Source organism: Pelodiscus sinensis, chromosome 7 (assembly GCF_049634645.1).
Source record: "Pelodiscus sinensis isolate JC-2024 chromosome 7, ASM4963464v1, whole genome shotgun sequence".
Lineage (NCBI taxonomy): Eukaryota > Metazoa > Chordata > Testudines > Trionychidae > Pelodiscus > Pelodiscus sinensis.
Genome location: NC_134717.1, coordinates 17,684,137 through 17,707,922, shown reverse-complemented (window position 1 = coordinate 17,707,922; position 23,786 = coordinate 17,684,137). Strand labels below are relative to the sequence as shown.

The 23,786-nt window shown below is 42.9% G+C and overlaps 1 protein-coding gene across 12 annotated transcripts in view; it reads right to left on the bottom strand.

The window, feature by feature from the left end:
- Positions 1-257: 257 nt before the first annotated feature.
- The window catches only part of R3HDM1 (R3H domain containing 1), a 133,024-nt gene continuing 109,495 nt past the window's right edge, over positions 258-23,786 (bottom strand). For 10 of the 12 annotated variants that reach the window (XM_006117053.4, XM_006117059.4, XM_075933299.1 and 7 more), the window contains 5 exons: positions 14,433-14,602; positions 14,059-14,209; positions 12,342-12,424; positions 4,426-4,510; positions 258-1,444 (listed from right to left, as the gene is read on the bottom strand). In XM_006117053.4, the coding sequence (XP_006117115.2) occupies positions 1,080-1,444; positions 4,426-4,510; positions 12,342-12,424; positions 14,059-14,209; positions 14,433-14,602 (854 nt within the window). In that variant the 3' untranslated portion in view covers positions 258-1,079. The remainder of the gene's footprint in view (positions 1,445-4,425; positions 4,511-12,341; positions 12,425-14,058; positions 14,210-14,432; positions 14,603-23,786) is intronic. The other 2 variants (XM_075933297.1, XM_075933292.1) reach the window with 2 other exon arrangements.

Genomic DNA, 23,786 nt, shown 5'->3' with positions numbered 1-23,786 from the left:
TTGCAAAATGGCATAATATGGATTCACTTAAGTTTCAAACAGTTTTACAGTTTAAACAAATGCACTGGAAAAAGTTTGTATTTGTAAACATTTATTTTCTTGAACTGAAAAAAGGCTTGCATCAGCACACATTGTACAGCCTTGCAAATTACACAGAAATTGAAAAAAGTTTCGTTTGTATGTGCAATGAAACTTCTGATATCCAGTGATCCTTTGCAAATGATGAAAACATATTTAAATTACTCAAGAAGGGTCCGGCACTTAATTAACACAATTATCTTAGAGTGCAAAGAAAGAAAAAGATTTATACTGGTGGAAAACACAAAGTGCAAACATTTTATCATTTGGGAAGATACATTAATGTCTTCACTCTTAAACTGGCTTCAATGAACATTCTTTGTAGTTTAGACATTTTTATATTCCCCTTTAATACTTATGCTAACCTGTTTGATGAGAAATGAGTTCAAGAATATATAATTTATTTGTAATTATCTTTCACACTGAGTGAATCTTGAAAGGACTGTGTAAGACATTTACAAGTTACTGTAATTGCTTTATTTGAAAAAGAAACACAGGGAAGAGAAATATGGTAACTGGAGACTTTTTGTAATTTCTTAATAGTTATTCTTTCTCCCTTCAACCCACTCCACCCCACCCCATGCCCTCTTCCCTAAAACGTATAGCTGTGTGCTGACTGTGAAAAGGGATTACAAAATACGGATTTGAATATGGGTATTCATTATGAACAAAAGTTTGCTGTACAATAGAGCTTTGGATCTGATACAAGAATTCAGGAATATAAAACAAAACTGTTATAAAAGGGGCATTTTAACAGCATTCTTCATAGAAAGCTGCCTCTATATCTTGTCCAAATGGATTCTTACTTTTGTCTGGGTTTAACTGTATATCTATTTTTCTTCTTCTTGTTGATCACTGGGTTATTCCTCAAAGATTATTATGTCATGTGAGAACACATCCCAGGAGTCTCTATGAAGAGAACAGAAACCCCGTAACATCAAGCCAATCAAGTAGAGAAGGACATGGAATTAATAAAGGCTGAATGTCCAATAATGTAGTTGTTACTGAGAACTAGCCCTTTCCAGAATATGAAACTCATAGTGCTTCTTGCTTGTTCTCAGCCTGAATTTGTTAACTGAGTTACTTTGTTTCTTCAGTGCATTTTGGGCTGCTGACATTGTAGGGAACGTAGCTAGAACTGTGTATGTGGAGGCCAAGTCACTAGGTTTGGAGGGTTCAATGTTCACATTATTATCTCCACTGCCACAATAACGGTGTTGGTGCTGCTGTTGTGTCTGTAGACACTGGGGATTCCTTAGCCACCGAATCTTGGCACCAACTTTAAAGAGTTCTCCAAATAGTTTTTCAGCTTCCATACGAGTTATTCCTTCTGGCAATTCAGTAATTTCTAAGACTTTTCCAGCAACTGAAACAAGAAATATGTAGAATTAAAATGTACACTTAACAAGGATTACAATCTTCTGTAATATGGTGAAGTTATGTGAAATTAACTTAATTCAAACAAACAAACAAACAAACATACATTCTGCTTCTACTATTTTAAAAAAGTCTTTGTGGCACTGAACATCAAAATGACTAATGTTCTAAGTGTGGTCAACTTGAGTTAAGTGTGCAGGCTAAAAGGTAGTACAAGGTGCTAAATAATTAATAAGCATTTGTCTTAGATGAACATTTAATTTGCAGCAAGCTGGGATCTGAATCTACTTCACTCTGCTGTCTGGGGGAACCTTGCTGATGCATATCCTGCCATTTCACAGTTGGCTAGATCAAAGCACAGCAACTGTTTCTGTACATCAGCAGGCTGCCTAAAGACAGTTAGTGCATCGTAGATTCACACTCCAGCATGCTGCTGACTAAATGTTCATGTAGACAAGTCTGTATCCTAGTTCTGCAGCAGAGCTGAGGACTTAAGACTAACACTTGGCTGATCTATTAATGGGAAAAAATATGGTTGCAGTAAAAATGTTGCATAGTCATTTCATTCACAGCACTGTAACACAGGAAAACACAGCTTTGGTTATTTGCTCTCATGGTGGTGACTTCCTAAGGAAAGCAAGGAAAGAAGCCTACTCCTTTCTGCTGATCTACAAACAGAAATGGGGGTAACACACAAAACATAATTCTTTGCCATTAAAATAAAAACATTCATCTGAGGATTTCAAAACTATTCACAAAACTTAAGCCTTACAGCATATTTACTCAACTTTGGAACCCCCAATGATACTCACAGCACATGCCGAGGGCCGCAACTTAAATGTGGTTGCATACACATGCAAATATGTATGCGAATAGCTTATTTCACACTGACTACAAAGCACTTCCCACAATGCCCGGCGCTCCTGCACTTCCCCCCCTGGGGGCCAGAAATGCTGAAAACCAGTACCGGTCTGTTCTAGCCAGCCTGTCCACTTGCATCTTTCAGTGCTCACCCTGCCTGTGAGATGCCTCACCGTTGTGAAGAGTGTTCCCAATAGAGGCCATGTTCAAAGGATCTGACCCACGGGCTGTGTGTTGAGCCCCGCGTAAACCCAAACTGCACCGTGGGCCGCGTGCTGATTAGCCTTGTCTTACAGCATCCATTTCACATACAGGGCGTCCCTGCTTTACGTCCAAGATACATTCAAAGCAGGGAATTTTTTTTCCCCACAGCTGACTTCCATTTGTGCGAATTGTGTGTGTTTTTTTTAAAACCTGACAGAAGAACAGGGAATGGAAGAATTTAAAACGGAACCATCGTATACTGGGGCAGCTTATAGCAGGGACACTCTGTATAGCTAAACTGAGGAGCTTAAATGATTTGTCCAAGGTGTCACATCAGAATTAGTTCTACACATGTTGTCAAAGAGCAAATAATGCTAATCAGGAGGAAGGTGTTAGTTTCTCTCTAGTGCAACTGGCTTTTGTCTAGTCAAAATAAACTCTCCTCCAAATCTATGAGGACTCAGTTGGCAAGCCAACAAGGAAATGGATTTTGAACAGCTCACAAAACACAGTCCTAACATTCTGGCCATGCCCTGCCCCATTTATTGGGTAGCAACTGTTGCCTATGGTCCACACAGTGGAGAGAAGTGTTTCATTCATCACATCTATCGGCTACAAAAGCCTTATGTTCTGATTTATGTCAGAAAAAAATGTGTAAATCAGGAAATTTAGTTCATGTGTTACAGTCATAGTTCTGGTAAACTAAGGGCAGCTACAGAAAAATATTGTATTGAACTTTATGTAATTTTAAAATATTTTGGTGTTAACTTTTACATTATATAATTTGATTTACTGTGTCTCTCTTGGTTTTCTTTTCCTTTATCTTTTCTCTGCTGTTCTCTGTTGATCTACTCTTTACTCTGGTTCTCTTGTTCTCTATTTTCTTTTGTTTCTTCTTTCCCTACATACCCATTTTTTCCCTGTGTTTGCTGTCTCCCTCTTGGTCCAGTTAATTCTTACCTTCCTGGGATTCACACTTCACCTTCTTTTCCTTTTGTATCAAACTGCACACTTCCTTCCTTTTGGTACTTCTGTAGCTGCTGCAAGTCTCACATACAAAGCTATCACACAGACATCCGTTTTTCCGCAAACCTTTCAGACAACTCCCTGTGCTTCCAAACAAACCCATATTCATCAACATTGCTGCATTCCCTACAGACATCTTCCATACAACCACATCTTCAAGTGATCCCATATAACCAACTCCTATAGATCCCACTGATCTGCCACAATATACACACTATGTTGTTTTATCCTCTTCTTACAGATATTTTCCAGCCATTACACCCTTACAGAGAGCCTTTGTCACTGTTGAAATCCTTATGACCACTGCTGGGATCCCTCTGACTGCCCTATATAGACCCATAGCACCAACATGGGCGATTCCTATTTTTCTGTATCCCATGTGTAGACACACATTAATATTCAGTCGTCTGTAACTCATCCAATTCTGCATCAGATGTCAGCCAGACCCACTCCCCTACTCAGGTCTGAATAATGCAATAAATAAATTAGAATAATGCAGTTCTCACTGCTTCAGTTTTTGATTCAATAGTTCTCTTAGGGCACATCTACACAGCAGGGCTAAAGTCAGAATAAGCTATGCAACTTAAGCTGTGCAATTGATATAGCTCAAGTTGAAATAGCTTATTTCTGCTTTTGGCGCGTCTACACAGCAGGAAATCGAAGGAAGAAAGAGCACTCTTCCTTCAGTTTCCCTTACTCCTTGTGAAATGAGGGTTACAATGAGTCTGAGTAAGAAGTTCTCCAGCTCGACATTATTTTAAAATAAAGGCTTGTAGTGTAGATACACACTATGTTATTTTGGAATATCTTTAGTTATTCTGAAATAATACTGCTGTGTAGATGTACCCTCAGAGTGCAGCATCACCAACAATTACATACCTGATTCTCCTGCACCAAGATCTGCTGAAGCGGCCTTCTTAGCTGGTTTCCTTCCTCTGTTTCCATGTCTGTTTGCAGGTTGACACTGAGCTCAAACAAACATGATATGGTTACAACTTACAAGGATTACATTTGTAGTATTACAAGCTACAAAGAAGGGTTGCAAGTGATGAATAATTGTCCACAAGCACTGTAAATAGATGCTACACCAGGACAGTACAGAAGAGGGCCAGATTTCTGGGTCCAGTGTTATTCCTAGGGCCTTGCACTATTACACAAACACATGTTCAGTCTCTGGTATGAGGGCATATAGGAGGGAAAAGTGACAATAGCTGGTTAGCCAATACATATACAGGCAGTCCCCGGGTTACGTACAAGATAGGGACTGTAGGTTTGTTCTTAAGTTGAATTTGTATGTAAGTCGGAACTGGCACATATTGTAGGGGAAACTCTAGCCAAACATTTCTCCAGAGCTCAGTTTTATTCTCCCACACCTCACTTCCCTCAGTCCTTTATTTTCAAGCTGAGGTGTCTGCTGAGAAAAGCCACTCTGCATCTCTCTGGTCTGCTGGGGGGGGGGGGGGGGGGGCGCTAGCTTCGTGTCTCCCTGGTCTGCTGGGGGGAAGCAGCTAGTGCGGGGTTGCCTCACCCCGTTTGTAAGTAGGGATCCGATGTAAGTCGGATCCATGTAACCCGGGGACTGCCTGTATGTTAGGTGTAGTATACACCACAACAACAGGTATTAAAACCATTCATGTGATACAGTATAGTGACAGTGTTGAATAAGCTCACCGTTTGGGGCGCCTGGAAAAATAGATACCCCTCTCATTCCCCCAACCTGCTCTGCCTACCCAGCACTCTACCCAGGGCCCAAGGGCTTGCACTGTTCTGACCGCCTGACACTTCTGCTAGGGAGCGGGGTGGGGGCATGGGAGCACCAGGCAGGTTGGCGGAGCAAGCCCCCACACTCTGACCCCATTTCTGCATCAGGAACACAGGAGAGATGGAGGGAGGGACTGCAAGCGGAAGGAGTGGGGAAGGATTTCCACTTCCTCTGGCTAAGGGCCCAACAAAACCCTAACCTTTATACAGTGGATATAAATTGGGTAGTCATGATAAATCATATTATGCTTATTCTTGCTCTCTCATGCTAACTATTCAGACAAGACCTTATAATAGTGGAAGTCAGCATCTGGCATAGGAAGATAGGGAAAAGTACGGTTACTTAACCTTTGTAACTGTTGTTCTTCAAGATATGTTGCTCATGTCCATCTAACACATGTGTTTGCATGTACAGTTGTCAGAAGACTTCCCTAGCAGTATCTGTTGGGTCAGCTGTAGTGCCCCTTGTGGTTATGCCTCATGGTGTGGTATATGTAACCCTGTCAACACGACTCCTGCTTCAGTTATTTCTTGCCAGAACAACTCAACAGAGGAAAGGTGGGTGGGTCTTGAATGGACATGAGCAACACATTTTGAAGAACAACAACAGTTACAAAGGTAAGTAACAGTTCTTTCTTCTTCCAGTGATTGCTCATGTGCACTGCAACATGTGACTTATCAGCAGTTTGTAAGGAATCAGTGTTGGACCTCAACTCGTTGCTGAGTGCACTAGAGCTCTGCCAAATGCCGTATCATCCTGGGACTGTTGGATGAGGGTGTAACTAGTCTTGAAAGTGTGTACTGAGAAGCAAATAGACTCCCTGCAGATGCCTTGAATCGGAACTTGTGCCAGAAAGGCCACCGATGAGGCTTGTGCCCAAGTGGGGTGGGCTGTGACAGGCGGGGCTGGCACCTTGACCAAATCATAGCACAGCTTGATGCGCGTAGTGATCCAAGATGAAAGGCACTGTGACATAATCAGGAGGCCCTTCATGCATTCCGCAATGGAAATAAAAAGGGATGTTGACTGCTGGAATGGTTTAGTATGCTCCAGATATAAAGCAATGGCATGCCTGACTTCTAGGGAGTTCAGCACTCTTTTCCTGTCCATGGTATACAGCTTTGGGAAGAACACTAGGGCTACGTCTACATTGCAGCACTATTTCAGGATACCAGCTATCCCGCATCTTTTGAACACACTTGGTATTTTGAAATATAATGTGCATATTATTTTGACGTCCCTGTAAACCTCATTCCACGTGAAGTAAGGGACATTTCAGAATAGCGATTTATTTTGAAATAAGTGCTTTGTAGACAGCACTAAATTTTGAAATAAGCTGTATCAGAGGCAGCAAGGGTGGGGAGCAGGAGCAGGTGTGGAGGGAGCTGGTTTAAAAGCCAGCTCCCCCCAGCACTGTCTCCCCGGGGAGAGGGGAGGAGGTGACAGGGGAGGCAGAGGTGCTGGGTCCCCCACTGTGGCTCTGCCTTTGTAGGATACATCTAGACTACGTTCTTTTTTTGGAAGGAGATATGCAAATTAGCACCAAATTTGCATCTCTTTTTGTGATCGCTTTTTTGAAAGTGAAAGCCATTTAGATGGGATTCTTTAAACCCCTCCCCCCCGTCTAAACTGCTTTCACTTTAGATGAAAATGCTTCCAAAGAAGTGTTCGGAAGAAGATATGCAAATTAGTGCCAAATTTGCATATCTGCTTTCGAAACAAGAACGTAGTCTAGATGTACCCAGAATGTAGCAAGAGCCAGGCGACTCTTAAAATACAAAGTCGCAGCAGTCCCAGAGCCAGCGCAAGCCGAGACTGCTCAGTCCCAGCTTGTGCCACCCCTGGGAGCTAACCTCACTGCGGCTCCGCATTTGGAGCCGGCTGCTTGCGCACCCAGCTCCTCTTACATTTAAGTTGCAGAGCCATAGCAGTAGTAGTGAGCGCCCCCCTTATCAACTAATTGAGTACTTGATGGAAATTCCATTGACTACTCGATTAGCTAATTAACTTAAAATCCTTACAGTCACAGGAACCATCGGCGTCCTGTTACCCCTCCCAGCCTGTGCCTCTGTCTCCAGAAGGGAGTCTGGCTTCGAAGCTGCTGTTTATGGTGCCACTGAGGCAGACCTAGAAGATGGGCCCTGCCCATGGCTCTGGTGGTATGCCTATGGAATCCAGGAGCGATGCCTGGAACAAGAGTGGTATCTAGAGTTGCGGGACACAAAGGACTCAGCTTCTAAGCTTGATGTGTAATCTGCCATGGACCACGGGGGAGCGGAGCTGCTGGGGTATGGTGCTGTGACGAACTCCCATGTCATCTCATGGAAACTCGCTTGCCACAGTGTCTCGGTGCTGGCAGCACAGAGAAGGGGCCTGGTGCTGAGGGGGCCAGCGAAGCCAAAGTAGGGTTCACGTACAGCACTATAGGAAGTCACTGACACCAGCAGGAAGGTGTTCTGCTTCACCCCAGTCATTAATGTAGCAGGAGCTGTCTGTGGTACTAAGGCCAGACCTGGAGGTGACTCCAGAGGTGATGCCACTATTGGTAGTGGTGCCATGGACAGTTGCATCAGCAGTTGGTGAGGCTTCTTATACATTGTTGATGTTGGCGTCATAAACTCAATGAGGTCCTGAGTGGACTCAAAGATGTTAGGCATGGAGGGCAAGTCCAGGTCTTCCTCTACTGCCTCGGGCTCTGAAGAGTCAACTGACACTGGACTCGATGGCCCCACCCTGGGTGCCACAGTCAATGGTGCTGGGGCTGAGGTGCCCCACTTGGACAGGTTAGCACCATGCAGGCAGCCTCTGGGCCTTTATTAGGCTTCCTGGAAGGAGAGTGTCCTCGGTTGGTCCTTTTCTTTTCTTAAGACACTTGCAAATGGGAGCGGTGCCATGCCGAGGAGCTAACCTTATGCACAGGTGATTGGTGCTGATAGACCCAGCACTCCTCCGGTCTCGGTGCCAAAGTGTCCCGCACTGAGGCTAGCACACTACACATCAACAGAGATGAATTGCACCATAGGGCAAAGTGCTGACTCCATCAGCAACAACTTAAATTTCTGGTCTCTCGCATGTTTAGCATGGGGCTTGAAACCCTTGCAGATGTTACACTTGTCTTGAAGATGATATTCTCCTGGGCTATGTCTAGACTGCAAGCCTCTTTCGAAAGAGGCTCTTTCGAAAGATACTTTCGAAAGAGCCTCTTTCGAAAGAGAGCGTCTAGACTGCACGTTGAACTTTCAAAAAAGCGGCTTGCTTTTTCGAAAGAAAGCATCCAGTGAGTCTGGATGCTCTCTTTCGAAGAAGCCCTATTTACATTCAAGAACGCCTTCTTTCGAAAGAGGAACTTTCGAAAGAAGGCGTTCTTCCTCGTAAATTGAGGTTTACCGCCATCGAAAGAAAAGCCGCGTTCTTTCGATTTAATTTCGAAAGAACGCGGCTGCAGTCTAGACACAGGTGAGGTTTTTTCGAAAAAAGGCTACTTTTTTCGAAAAAACCCCTGAGTCTGGACACAGCCCAAGACACTACAGACATTTAGCATGTGGGTCACCTGTAGACATACTTTCCTGCAAGTAACACATTGTATAAAACAGTGGTCTCCAACCTTTTTACACCCAGCATATGATAGGCTCAGATCTAGGGTCTGGGGAAAGGAGGAGTGCAGGAGTGTTATGCTGTGGCCAGATGAGGGTTTGGCCCCAACTGGGGGTTTGCTGGCCAGGCTTCATTTTTAAATAAAATACTATGTCAAGCACAGGGGCTACGTCTAGACTGGCATGATTTTCCAGAAATGCTTTTAACGGAAAAGTTTTCCGTTAAAAGCATTTTCGGAAAAGAGCATCTAGATTGGCATGGATGCTTTTCCACAAAAGCACTTTTTGCAGAAAAGCATCCGTGGCCAATCTAGACGCGCTTTTCCGCAAAAAAGCCCCGATTGCCATTTTCGCGATTGGGGCTTTTTTGCGCAAAACAAATCTGAGCTGTCTACACTGGCCCTTTTGCGCAAAAGTTTTGCGCAAAAGGGACTTTTGCCTGAACGGGAGCAGCATAGTATTTCCGCAAAAAGCACTGATTTTTTACAGTAGGAAATCAGTGCTTTTGCGGAAATTCAAGCAGCCAGTGTAGACAGCTGGCAAGTTTTTCTGGAAAAACTGGCCAGTTTAGACACAGCCAAAAAGTTTCTGCATTGTCTTTATTTCTGAGAAGGGCAGGGAACCTGTTTTGAGTCAGGGGTCACTGACCCACAGAAAAGTCAGTTGGGGCCACACAAGTGAGATGCAAAAAAACCCCCCAAAAAACCACACCATTCCTCCAAAACCCCCTAAGCCTCATTAATGTGGCCCCAACTGTGCTGGTGGGAGCAGGGGACATGGTACTGGGGAAGGGTGCAAGTGGGTGCTGGGGCAGGTGACAGGGTGCCAGTGGGGGCAGGGTTCTATGGCTGGGGTCAGGGGAGAGAGAACAGGGTGCTGGGAAGGCAGGGGACAGGGTTCTGTGGCAGGGGACAGTGTGCCAGTGGGGGCAGAGAGTCCCCTGCCCCAGCCTCCTAGGATTTCCCTCCACCCTCCAGAGGAAGGAAGCCCTGTCGCAGGCCTCCTCTGGGCCCGACTCCCCCCTCCCACAGAGCATTGAAGCACACACACGCGCCCCCTCAGGGCCGACCCTCCCTCTTGCGGATGAAGGAAGCCCCCGTTGTATGCCCCCTCTGGGCCTGACTCCCCCCTCCCAAGGAGAAGGGAAGCCAGCGCACGTGTGCCCTCGGGGCCAACCTTTCCACCTGCAGAGGAAGGAAGCCCCATCACGCACCTCCCGCTCCCCCCTGGACTCCTTCCCCATCCCCCACAGAGGAGGGACGTTCCGGGTGCATGCCTCCTCTGGGGACTCCTAACCCCTCTCTCCACTCCCCTGGAGGGAAGCCCCAGCACGCGCCTCCCACTGGGACTCCTCCCACCGCGCAACAAGTCCCCGGCGTGCCGCAGACCTGGAGGAGGGGACCAGGCAGCACACTTCTGGAAACCCCAGAAGTGGCGCACAGCTGCCGGACTTCCGTCCACCCCATGGGAAGCTGGCACTACCTCCATTGTCACTGGAGGTAGGTAGTGGGGCTTCTTGGGGGGGCCCCGAACATCTGGCGATCAACTGGTCGAGCCCTCCCGATTGACGGGTTGGTGACCATGGGTATAAACCCTTGGGGCCGCTGCATGTCCCACAGGCTTTGCAGATAGTCTGCATATGGGGTGGGAGGGGACCCCTGCAGAGATGCTATTTACCTAACTGAGAACAAATCTGTCTACACAACAAAGAACACTAACTATGCACTAGGGAAGAACTACTTGCTAATCAAGAAGTCCAAAGGTCTAACAACCATCACTGGCAGAAAGAAGGAACTGAAGTGGGAGTCAGGTCAGTGGGGGTATATATATGACACCGTGAAGTCACTACAAGAGGCACTACAGTTGACCCCAGGATACTGGTAGGGAAAAGTCTTCAGATTATCATGCATGCGGCATGCACGCACACATATTGCGATGCACAGGAGCAATCACTTGAAGAACTGTCAAAACAAGATCTAATTGCTCTACCATGCAACTGTGAGAGAAAGTCTTCATGGACTAACTAGTTTGAAATGCCATGTTCAAAAACAAAAAGACAGGTGGTGTACACCATAAAAAAAAGTTGAAGTTGGTAGATGGAATCTTAGATGATAAAAAGCGTTTCAGTTTGTAAACAACCCCATTATAAATAGGTAGTTTTTGTCCAGCACACCAATGTAAAATGAACTGAACACTGAAGCTTTGTCTGCACTGCCGGCTTTTGCTGGCAATGTATGCAAATGAAGCGCTGATTAGCATTTTGTCATACTCCATTTGCATAATCTATTTGAGCCATTTTTGCACAAGGGGTTTTTGAGTAAAAACAAGCAGCGTGGACATTTCCTTTTAGTTCAAAAAGGGTTTTTTGCGCAAAAAGGGCTCAAATAGATTATGCAAAAGAAATGCAACAAATTACTAATCAGCGCTTCATTTGCATACTCTGACAGCAAAAGCCGGCAGTGTAGACATAGCCTGAGAGAACAAGCTTCCCAGAAGAACTGGTGATGCACTAGTTTTTTTTCTTGTACCATACAGTTTTGACTATAAAACAATAAATCAACCAAGACTGTCTATGTAGTTTCTTGAACATTTTGATGCTGAAGTGTAAGTGTAGTCAAAATTAAATTGGCCATGTATGTTAAGCAACAAACATCTTGTATTTTTTAGCAGTGACCAGAAAAGTCAATCTCAGCTTTTTGGAAATTTAATTTTACTATGAAAGGCTATTTCTAAATATGTTGCTGTGTCCCTATCCCCATCACTGTTATTCACAGCAAAAACATGAAGTATCAATACAGAACAAAAATGGACTTATCAGAAAGCTCCTCTCTCTCTTCCCAAATCAGCAAACTAAGGTACATTTCCAATACAAAAGTACCTTTTCCTCCTTCATAGTTATTACCAAGGCAGCCTTGGATTGTTGTCCCTAGTTTTGCTACAGGTGTTTCTACATGGAACATTAGTTCAGACCAAATGTAGTGTAAAATTCTAATGCAAACCGCCGTCTCATGCACCAACTGACAGATTTGTATCCTGCTTGCACACACTAAACATCCTCTGTTACACATTAGGGTAATTAGTTCTATTTCAAACATTACTACATTAACACACTCCAGGGAACTTTTACTGCATGCCAGTACAGCTGGGCCACTTAATGCACAACATGCTAGTATGCATTAAATCAGTGGCTTTCAATCTTTTTTCATTTGTGGACCTCCAAAACATTTCAAATGGAAGTACAGAACCATTTGGAAATTTTAAACAGGTTGTAAACTACTGTTCTATGGTAACAACAACCGTTTGCAAACCCCTTAGCTCTAGTCTGTGTAACCCTGGAAACCACAGACCACAGGTTGAAAACCACTGCATTAGAATTTACAGCTCAAGTGGTACAGACAAACATGGTGTAGACATGCCCAAGAGTTGGTACTTGTTCATACCTGTTGGCCTGTTACATGACCATGTAACAAAGGTGCAGGGTTATATTGCAGTGGCTGACCGAGCAGTGGGTATCTTGGATCTCCTGAAGATGAGAAAAATAGTGTTTATGTTTTTTTCTTTAAAAAATCTCCCTCCACCCCAATGCTCTTAACAGTCTACCCCTCACAAATATTGTAGGTAATATAGTATGAATACATACAAGGAAATAATTTTAATGTGATTATTACCAGAAAGAATACAAGGTTGGCCTCTTAAGAGAGTAAAAAAACATGTCACGAATTTATCACTCAGTAGTAAACTTGTGGGAAAATAATGGATTGATCATAAACTATCAAATTCAAAAGTCACAGACCCAGTATTCCTTGCATTTAAAAACACGTTTTAAAAAGTTATAGGAAGTACTTATGTCCCCTGGTTTCTCTGCCATAGTTTCAATCTAGATTCAAATCTCCTCAAATAGTTTTCATGAGTTAAAACTTGTTAACGCTCCACCCTGGTCCAGTGCTACCCACGTCTTGAAATTCCTATTCACTTGAGGGATCCATAAAGTGAATGAATAGAAATCTTTTAAAATTATGCAAAGGGACTAAGGAACTTGAGAGATATGCTTAACAATGGGTCATCTAACATTCATGCTAAAGTTAGTGAATACATTAATGTTTTACTAGGGAAAGTAACCGATAGAGAGAATATGTTAAAAAATAAGTAAGATTTATTTCTTGAAAGGGAGGAAATACTGAATTTATTTTTCTGCCTGAAAACATTTCCCATATCACACCCATTGTAGAGCTTCATCTACTTTTCAGTTTCTGACAGGTAGCAGTAACTAATCACATAATAAACTTTTTAGCGAACCTACTCAATTATAAGGCGCTATTCACTGGCTCACTATTCTAGACTTGGTTATTTGAACACTGAGAATCAGCTGTCTTGCCAAGAAAAAGAGTAGTTGTGTGTCTAATCAGTGAAAACACCATACTCATTGTTCTTCCCTTAAAACGATGCCAGAAGATTCCACTCTTGGCTTTTTATAAAAAGTATTTCTGAGAAAACAATAATTGCGTGAACATGGCAGACCCGAAGGACAGAGATGTCAGGACTCTCTACTTTCTGGCTCATTGATCACTATCTAACAGCTCTACATCAATTATTAGTAGCACTACTGTAGTCATATTTAGACGCTCCTGTCTCACTCTTCTAGGCAGTGTAAATCTAAAGAGTCTACAGTGTATTAGTGGCTCAATCTGCGGCTTAATCAATGGGTTGAGGATGAAGAATCTGGTGAAGAGTCTGGTGAAAAGGCAGTGTCTCTTATCCTGCATTTTTATCTCTCCTTCCCATGTACCATGCCCACATCAAGCATGTACTATGCTTTAATCAAATACATCTAAGAGTAATTTGTTTTGTTTTAATTAAAATATATCCCAAATGTACAATTTCTCAGTGCTAAAAGTTATTTATGAAGGAGCAGCATGGTTCTAAAAGCCCCCTACCTACTAGCATGAAGTTCACAGCTTTTTTATTTTATTTGGGGCAAAGGAAAGTACGGAAGCATCAAGTTATTTTTTACAATTAAAGGAATACATTTTTGAACACTCTGGCAAAAACCACTAAAATCAATCACAATTTGCCCTCAAAGTTGATTGAAAAAAATTACATACCAGAATAAATATTAATGTATGTTTTTTATGTATTTCAGTTAGCTAGAAATCTTACCTTGTCCAGGGACAAAAGATCTAGAAAACTGGGACACAAGAGAAAGAGGTGTTAATGTGGGATGGAGGTTTTTCATATTTGATAGTTGAGCTGGTGCTGGTGACTGGGCTGGTGAGGTGACAGGGCTATTTAGTTGAGCATTATGCTGAAACTAGAGTAAACATGACAAAGATATTGGTCCCTGAGAAGTCAGTGATTTTAAATTTATTTACCTGAATCTCACATATTTACAATATTCAGATGCTGGACACAAAAATGTTAATATTACTGTTTGACAAGCACTGGATTTATTTTGTTCCTTTTCAGAAATGAATTTTCTCTTTTTAAATATAAGATTCATAATACAAATGATCCCAGGAAAAAGTAAATCATACCTGTGTGATACTCTCTAAAGTGCTAAACTCTGTGGATTTCTGTCCTCTTTGATGGTCACAGTAATATTTATTATGTTTCCACTGAGGAGGTGAATGGGTTCGAGGCTGAGGATTGTTGGGTATATTTAGCTGCATCATTACTACTCCTCCACCTGGTGGTGGAGCTACTGCTACAAAACAAGAAGTGGGAGACTATTGTTAGAAATGAGTTCATTGTTAACTAAAGATTTATTTACTGAACACTAGGAAGGTGACAAAAAAACAATAGTGAGCTAACAGGTTGCTGGTTTTTCAAATTATAGGATAGACTATTCTCTAGAACAGTTTATTTCCACTACCAAATAAAAACTTTGTAGATTGTTTAAAAGGAAGATAGCAGGATTTGTTAATATGAGTTGAGCTACTGAAACATAACATCATTTCTAAAATATTTTCTAAGCGATCTGTTCGTTAAGCAATAGTTTAAAAAGTGCTCTAAATTTACCTCAGCTGTATTTTCAGAACCATCATTAGAATAATTACTACTGGAATATAAGTGACTATTTAAGGCACAAAATCAAATTAAAAATTTTAATTTAAAATGTCTAATTTAGTAGCAAGGAATTTCGTCCATTAGTCAAAAAGTAGCTGGATAAAAACAATTAACAATCTCTATTATAGATAGACAAATTAGAGTGCGTCTGTCTGTGAGTCTGTTCAAGAAAGTCCTTCTAAACGTTAAGAGATAGGGCCACCAAATTTACATGCAGCTCCCTCTTTGTCTAATTTAAAGCAATGTCAGGGTTTGGTTATGCCCTGACTTCCCTTCTTCTCTGCAGTCCTGACGTCCCCTGTTGTATCCCAAAACTCTTATCCCCAGCCCCACTCCAGAGCCTACATCCCCAGCCAGACCCCTCACCTCCCTCCTATGCCCCAATCTGCCCAAGTCCAGAGGCCCCCCCCAACACCTTTAACCTTTCATTTGTGGCCCCACTCCGGAGGCCACGCTTCAACACCCCACCACATCCTGATGAAAATGAGCAAGCAAGGGAGGATGGGGGAGAGCGAGCAACAGAGGGAGTAGGGATAGAGAGAGCAGAGAGACAGGGCCTCAGGGAAGGGACAAGGATATTTGGTTCTGTATAATTCGAAAGTGGGCAACCCTAGAATAAAACAAATGGCCTACCTTTATAAAGTGCCAAAGATACCACAATCCACACATTTTACCACAAACTTTTACTTGATTGGTGTTGACTTTACATTTTGGATACAGAAGACTTGTTGCATATTTAAATTTGGAAGCCATTAAAAAGCCTATAGTTTTCATTTCACTACACAACAAATCAGTTAACACTCACAAAATGCCCAGAGGATTTTCTAGTGAGGCTTCATATAGCTATGTTACTTTTACAAAATATATAATGCTATGAAATGTTTACTAGTATTTTACATGAAGTTCTATGAATGATTTACACCAAACACATCAAAAATAAATGAAGCAAAATAATATTTTGCACATCTAAATTTTCTGCCAGCTTCAGATCAAAAGCACTTTACAAAATCAGGGAAGTGGTATCCATGTTTTAAAGATGAAGAAACTAAGGCACAGAGTGGTTTGTGACTTGATCAAGGCCACTAAGGGAGTCAAATTACAAAACAGGGAATATAATTTAGAACCATTGATTTAGTCTGTTGCTGTAACCTCCAGCAACCATAAATATTCATAATATATAAATATCCAATTATATATAGGGAGAATACATGATGGGATTGTACAAAGATTTTATCAGGCATGGTTGTGATGGTGGCATGAAGTGGTAAAGGCATAAATGAAACTTGCATTTCATCCTGAAAGTTTGCCAGTTAAACCTCTGAATTACAGATCATGACATATGCCATGTCTGTGTGTCACATATTTTACTGGGATTATTTTTGTAACTCTCCATCTGTTCAGATTCCCTGAGCAACAGGAATCCAACTGTTGAGACTCCGACTGAGAAAAATACATTTTCCTAAAACTTCTAAAGTTACCTAACAACTTTTCTAAACTAAAAAGTTTCACCACCTGAAAATGCTGCTCTAACACAAAAAGTGTCTGTGTTCTCTGTATGTATTTAGTGCCTTTTTTGACTAACCAGAAAACAACACCATTAACACACACGTGCAAAACACTTGTTCCTTTCTATTTCTGTTTGTTCTGCAGAGCCTATACATTCAAGACAAGGAGAGCTGGTTTCTAGTGCACTCCATGCAAGTGGGTTTTGAAAAAAAATAAATTCTAAGTTGTTAACCCAAGACAAACCTACTAATGGTGACAGGGTTACACCATCATTACACAGATGCCATGGTGGGCATAATTTGGTTGGCAGAACTTTTGTTATTGGTTATGCTGCATGAGGAAGAAAACGCAGTTTAACTCTTACGACTGGACTGGATTCCCTTCTAGTGCTCCAAATGATCTGATCCCAGAGACACACAGTCACTTGCCTATAAACCCTTACAAACAATAAAATACACTGAAATACACTGTCTATCCTCTCTAAACTGGGTTCTTGTTCCCAAAGGGCAGTGTTACCTGAATTACCTTTTTTCCTCTCTCAAAATTTTATTTTTTACTCATGTCACTTAGATTTATTCCCCTTCACCCTTTCAAACTTTGATAGATCTGATCCATGCCTCTCAATAGCGTTAAATTAAAACTGTCAAGATGCATTATCAACTAGCCAGAGTGGGAGAACACATTATTGAATTGTTAGACCATCAGGTTTATTTTTGGGCATTCTGGAGTGACACTCAGTTCCAGAACCATATATAAACAGGCTTCAAACACAAAGAAAAAATGTACACTGCAGATGAACTGAAACAGTATGCTGCTAAAATAAGTCTGCAATCTTCCCAAAATACTGAAAGTCAACCCCTCAACAGTAAGCTTAATATTAGAAAGGAGCTATAAAAATTATCTACTAGGGATGTTAGATATAGTGTAATTGGATAGTCGTGTAACTGCATTAAATCATATTGGTTACATGACTATTTGATAGTTCCTGGGGGCGGGGCCGGCAGCCAGTACACTCCAAGCCCCACTCCCAGGGAGCTCCCTGCCACCTCAAACTGCTTCCTCTGTATCAGGTGGCAGGCAGGAGCCAGTCTGCAAGGGAAGCCAATTTAAAAGTCAGCTCCTCGCATAGACCAGCTGCCTGCTGCCCCATGCTGCTGCCTCCAATACACAGACAGCAGCGCGGGGTGACAGCAGCCCCTGTCGTGGGGCTCCAAGCTTCCCAGAGACAGAGGCTGGTCCCAGCAGCAACCCGTTTGTGGTGGGGAGTCCGCCTCCCACAAAGCAGCCTCTGTCTGCAGTGAGCCTGGGCCCAGTGCAGACAGAGGCTGGTCCCCGGTAGCATCCCCGGTCCACAGTGTGTGTGTCTGAGGCAGCATCAGAGGAGTGGGACAGCATAGGTGACACAGCAGAACTGGTGCTGGGGGAAAGCGTCTTTTAAACCTGCTTGCCTGCCTTCGCTGCCTCTGTAGGAGGCAGCAAATGGGGGGCAGGTGGGTCTGCGGAGCTGGCACATGCAGAGAGCCAAAAGCTGGCTCCCCGCAAGTATCAGCTCCTGCCTGCCCCCCTCACCCTTTGTGCTGATGTCTCTCTATCAGTGCACGGGGGTAGAGGAAAGGCAGATCCAATGTTAGTGAAGAGCCTGCTTAAAGCCAGCTCCTCACAGGCACCAGCTCTCCCCCTTGCTGCCTATGAAACAGAGGCAGCAAAGGAGGGGCAGTGCGTGTAGTCGATAAGATTAACCTATAAGCCAAGACTTAACAGTTAATCATGTAGTGGACTACACATTGACATCCCTATTATCCACTAATAAACTTTTCATATAAAACCAGTTTATAGGCAACACAGGACCATCAAAAAAAGGAATATGAACAACTGGTCTGTTCATCATACTAGAAGATATTTATAATCTTAGTTCTAAAATTGTCTACAGTGAAACCTCAGGGTTATGAGTACAAGAGTTATCAATTGACTGGTCAACCACACACCTCATTTGGAGTTGGAAGTACACAATCAGGCAGCACAGAGGAAATAAAACAAACACACAAATACAGAATAGTACTGAACAATAAAGGGAAAGTTTAAAAAAAGATTTGACAGCATAGAAAAACTGTTTCTGTTGGCTAAAAGCAGTATTTTTCTTCTGCTTTTCAAAAAGTTTCAAACTTGTATTAAGTCAAAGTTCAGTTGTAAACTTTTGAAATAACAACCATAATATTTTATTCAGAGTTATGAATAATCTTCATTCCCAAGATATTAGAACTTCAGAGTTACTCCTCTGAGTCACTTAACCTTTAATATATCAAACTCCTTATCAATAAAATAGGGATAATACTAATTTTACTGTAGTATTACTCTACACATGCTTATGTAGGGCCTAACCTGGAAGTCCTGAATAACATGCATAGACCCATTAATTTTTGGGAAGTGTTCAGAACTTCCCAGAATTGAGTTCTAAAATGTCAGTCCCAGATGAGTCACTATCTTTAAAATTCTGACCGCTGTTTACAACTTCAAAGAGCTAAGCAGCACTTCATAAAGTCTTAAAAAAAAAAAAAAAAGTATGGAACTATCTCCTGCATCTTCCCCATACTCTAGAAAGGTCTATCCCAAACAAGAAACCACTACCTGGCTCCCACACACTGGAAGGAAAATAACTAACAGCAAAAAAATCAGGAAACCTACTTGGAGATCATTCAAGAAACCCAAGACAAATATAAAAAAATCCTTATGACATCTGTCCAACACAAAAACAAAAAATGAAACCTACTATACCACTCTACAACACACTAAACACCTTTGTAGAAATCAGGGTGTCAGGACCCACTACATGGATACGATATTACACCCCAGCATCAATTTGTCATCAAGAAAACCACTAATTGGAACTGAATGATAATGTATTAATTTGTGTAGAACTAGAAAATAAATCTTTTTCTGCCACTACCTCAACATATTCTTTTGCAACCATCATGATATCTCCCACAACTACCAGTCACTATCAATAGTCACAGGAAAAATAAATCATCTGACATCCCACAATACATGAAACCACACATTTGACCATTACATTGACAGCTTCAGGAAAAAAACCTTGAAATCCTTAAATGTCACATCACAATCTGTCCAGTACTGAAACGATAGCTACACAGTTCTTGAAATCCAACCAGCAGATAGTAATTAAACCAGCAGACAAGATGGTACCATCATAGTCCTGCTGTGATGACTACATTAACAAGGCCAGCCAACAGCTCTCAGACACGAGCATAAACAACTCAAAATGACTCCACAGCAGAGCTCACCCTAGAATATAAGGATATCAACAAATCCTTCCACAAATACCTCAAAAAAACCCTCTACATCCTCACTCCCATGACCCCATGCTAGGAAGTTTCTACATACTTCCCAAGAGATACAATGTAGACTCATCATATCTGCCCATGATACTCTTATTGAAGGAATTTAAGGATTCATTATCACACAAAAGATCAGTTTCCTTCGGGACAAAACTAACAACCTCCCACAGAACCCCATCCTTTTTGTCACCCCCTTATCTACCAAAATCCCTCACAATGACAGCATCACTGCCTGCCCCAAATATCTACAGAACAGTGGACAACCCACAGGTAACACCACCCAAGACATAGCTTCAATACAGGAAAAAAAACCACACCTGACAGCAAACCTTTAGTTTGCAGTAAAACCTGCAAACATACCTCCACTGCTATGATTATAATACCCCTGTTACATACCTTTTGAAACTTATAGGTCCTATAATGCCTATCACAACAGGCCTCAATTGGAGTATTGTGTCCAGTTCTGGGCACCATAATTCAAGAAAGATGTGGAGAAATTGGAGAGGGTCCAGAGAAGAGCAAAAAGAATGATTAAAGGTCAGAGAACATGACCTATGAAGGAAGACTGAAAGAATTGGGCTTGTTCAGTTTGGAAAGGAGAAGACAGAGGAAACATGATAGTGGTTTTTTAGGTATTTAAAAGGGTGTCAAAAGGAGGAGGGAGAAAAATTGTTCTCCTTAGCCTATGAGGGTAGGACAAGAAATAATGGTCTTTAGCTGCAACAAGGGAGGTTTAGGTTGGTCATTAGGAAAAACTTCCTGTCAGGGTGTTTAAACAGTGGAATAAGTTTCCTAGGGAGGTTGTGGAATCTCCATCTCTGGAGATATTTAAGAGCAGGTTAGATAGAAATCTATCAGGGATGGTCTAGATCAGTGTTTCTTAAACTGTGTTCTGTGACACACTGGTGTGCTGTGGAGAACAGAATTCAAAATGGCCACCCTTAAAGGGGCAGGCAACTTTTTTTTGCACTCAATAACTTTTCCCCGACCCTTTTTTCCCCTCAATAACTTTCCCTCTGACCCCCCCCCCCCAACCTCAACAAAAAATCCTTGGTGTTACCCATAAAAAAAATTATTGTTTGGCAGTCCTCGGTCTTAAAAAGTTTAAGAAACATTGGTGTAGATGGTTCCGGGTCCTGCCATGAGGGCAGAGGACTGGACTCGATGAGCTCTCAAGGTCCCTTCCAGTTCTAGTGTTCTATGAGTCTATGATTCTATGCAGTGTACACCAGGCAGAGCATTATAAACAACCATAGGCAAAAACCACACCAAGAAATTATAAAAGACAAAAATTTCATATCCTCTGTGAGTAAGACCCTACTTGAATCTCAAAATGATTGTCAAAACATTGCAGCTGAATTGTGGACAACAGTAATAAGGTCTATTATTGTGTTTCTCTGATTTTCTGCTGTTGCCTGCCTGGGGTTGAGAGAAGTGGCTCATGCTGTCAGCTGCCTAGGGGTGCCTATTATCACAACTGCAGGGAAAGCATAATCTTGAAGTATTTGCAATTTCCATAATATTGCAAATTAATTAGGGCTTCACCCTAATATCCTCAACCACCCCCTTTTAAATCAGTTAAGCGGTCAAACATATCTACATATTACTTACCTAGACATTGCCTCACCCACTTTGTCTAATATCCTGGCAACCAACATGACTACAACAATGCAAGGTAACATTTGTAAAACACTTTGTATGTGAAAAGTAGGTATATAGAATCCCATTTAAATGTTATGTCTAACCAGTTAACCAATTAAATGGGTGAGCGGGGGGATCCGCATGCTACTGCTGGGCTTGAGTGCTCCCCCCACCATGGACAGCTAGACCACCCTTGCTCGCGGTGTGCCTGACCTGGGCCCACTGTGGATCAGGACTACTCACCCCAGCCTCATCAGGATCCCTGGGGCTGGAACAGCCCATAACCCTTGGAGGGCTACTCAAGCCTGCACCAGTTAACTGGTTAAACATTCACATCCCTAGTGAAAAGCTACATACAACTGCTATTATTTGTGCTATAATCATCAGGCTTATTATTTCAGTACCCACACAAAATACCATTTTATTCTGAAAAGTGATTTAAGCTAGTCAGGTGATTCTGCTAAATCATGGTCTCATCTGGAGAAACTTGCACTAAACGAGGAGTGGAGAACATTTTTACGGTTAGGGGTCGTCAACCCACAGAAAAATCAGTGGGGGCCACACATAAGTGAGAAGCAAAGAAAAAAACCACTCTCACTATCATGGCCCCCAAGTGAGAAGGAGAAAGACACTCCCCACATTGCCCTCACACACTAGAGCCTGGTAGAGCCCAGGCTAGTAGACTGTGTGCTCCAGCCCTGCAGGAGTGCCCCCACTGGAGTGCCAGCACAACCTCTCCAATGCTGGGGAGAGCCCTGAGCCACAGGTGCTGGAATCAGGCAAGTTGGGGGAGGCCTTACGTTCCTCACTCCTGCAAACAATGCCACTGAAATTGGCCATGATTTTGTTTGGAGTTTCATTTTTTTAAATGTACAATTATGTCAGGGAGAGAAGGTCATTGGAGGACATGCATTTCAGAGAGACACACTTGAAGTAAAAGCTGATAACTTGGCTAATTATTAGAACAATTTGATAACTTAACCATTCTGTCCAAAGAAGTATAGTATTATAAACTATGAAAGTAAAAGCAACAAATAAGCCTACTATATTAAAATCTGTGACGAGTTAGTTTCCTTTGACCTCTAGTTGAACACATTACTCTTCCCCTGCCCATAGAGCTCAAAGAATGGCTATGATTTTCACCCGTCCCAGCATTAAACTGCAACAAGGGAGGTTTAGGTTGGATATTAGGAAAATCGTCCTGTCAGGGTGTTTAAACACTGGAACAAGTTGCCTAGGGAGGTTGTGGAATCTCCATCTCTGGAGATATTTAAGAGCAGGTTAGACAGACATCTATCAGGGATGGATAGTACTGGGTCCTGCCATGTGGGCAAGGGACTAGACTCGATCTCTCGAGGTCTCTTCCAGATCCAGTGTTCTATGATTACCTCTCCATTATTGTTCCTAGTTCAATTGATGAAATCTAGATTTTTTTTTCCTGAGCACAGGAGCTAAAAACATTGCTAAAACAAGTGCAAAATCAACTCTCAAACTTAGACATTCCAATTCTATATTATATGGCCAGTTGGAAGGAAGTAGAATCATCCTTACAGATTTACAATCATCTCTACTGAATAACTTTTCTAAAGGGATCTGCCAATAATTTTAATTTTATTCCTTTTTTAAATATATGTGGGACTCTAGTCTACATAAAACCATAGGCATCAGCAAGCATTAGAAAAGAGAATTTGAACAGAAGTTGCGCAAAAGTTCCAAACTAACATGTACCATTACTGTGACGTACTTACAAAAAATGATCTCTTTATTAATACAGGCAGTCCCCGAGTTACGCGGATCCGACTTACGTCGGATCCGCAGTTACGAACGGGGCACTTCCTCTCCCTGGTCTCGAGCAGACCAGGGAGAGGAAGCAAAGCGGCGGCTGAACGCGCGGCCAGCTGACAGCCCAGACGCGTCTGGGCTGTCAGCTGGCCGCGCGCTCCGCTCTGCTCCCCCCCCCGCGTCCCCCCCCCCCCCGTCTGCAGACCAGGGGGAGGGGGAGCAGAGCGGAGCAGAGCAGAGCGGCGGAACGCGCAGCCAGCTGACAGCCCAGACGTGTCTGGGCTGTCAGCAGGCCGCGCGTTCTGCCGCTCTGCTCTGCTCCGCTCCGCTCTGCTCTGCTCTGCTCCCCCTCCCCCTGGTCTGCAGACCAGGGGGAGGGGGAGCAGAGCGGAGCACGCGGCCAGCTGACAGCCCAGACGCGTCTGGGCTGTCAGCTGGCCGCGCGTTCCGCCGCTCTGCTCTGCTCCCCCTCCCCCTGATCTGCAGGGGGGGGGGGGGAGCAGAGCGGAGCACGCGGCCAGCTGACAGCCCAGATGCTTC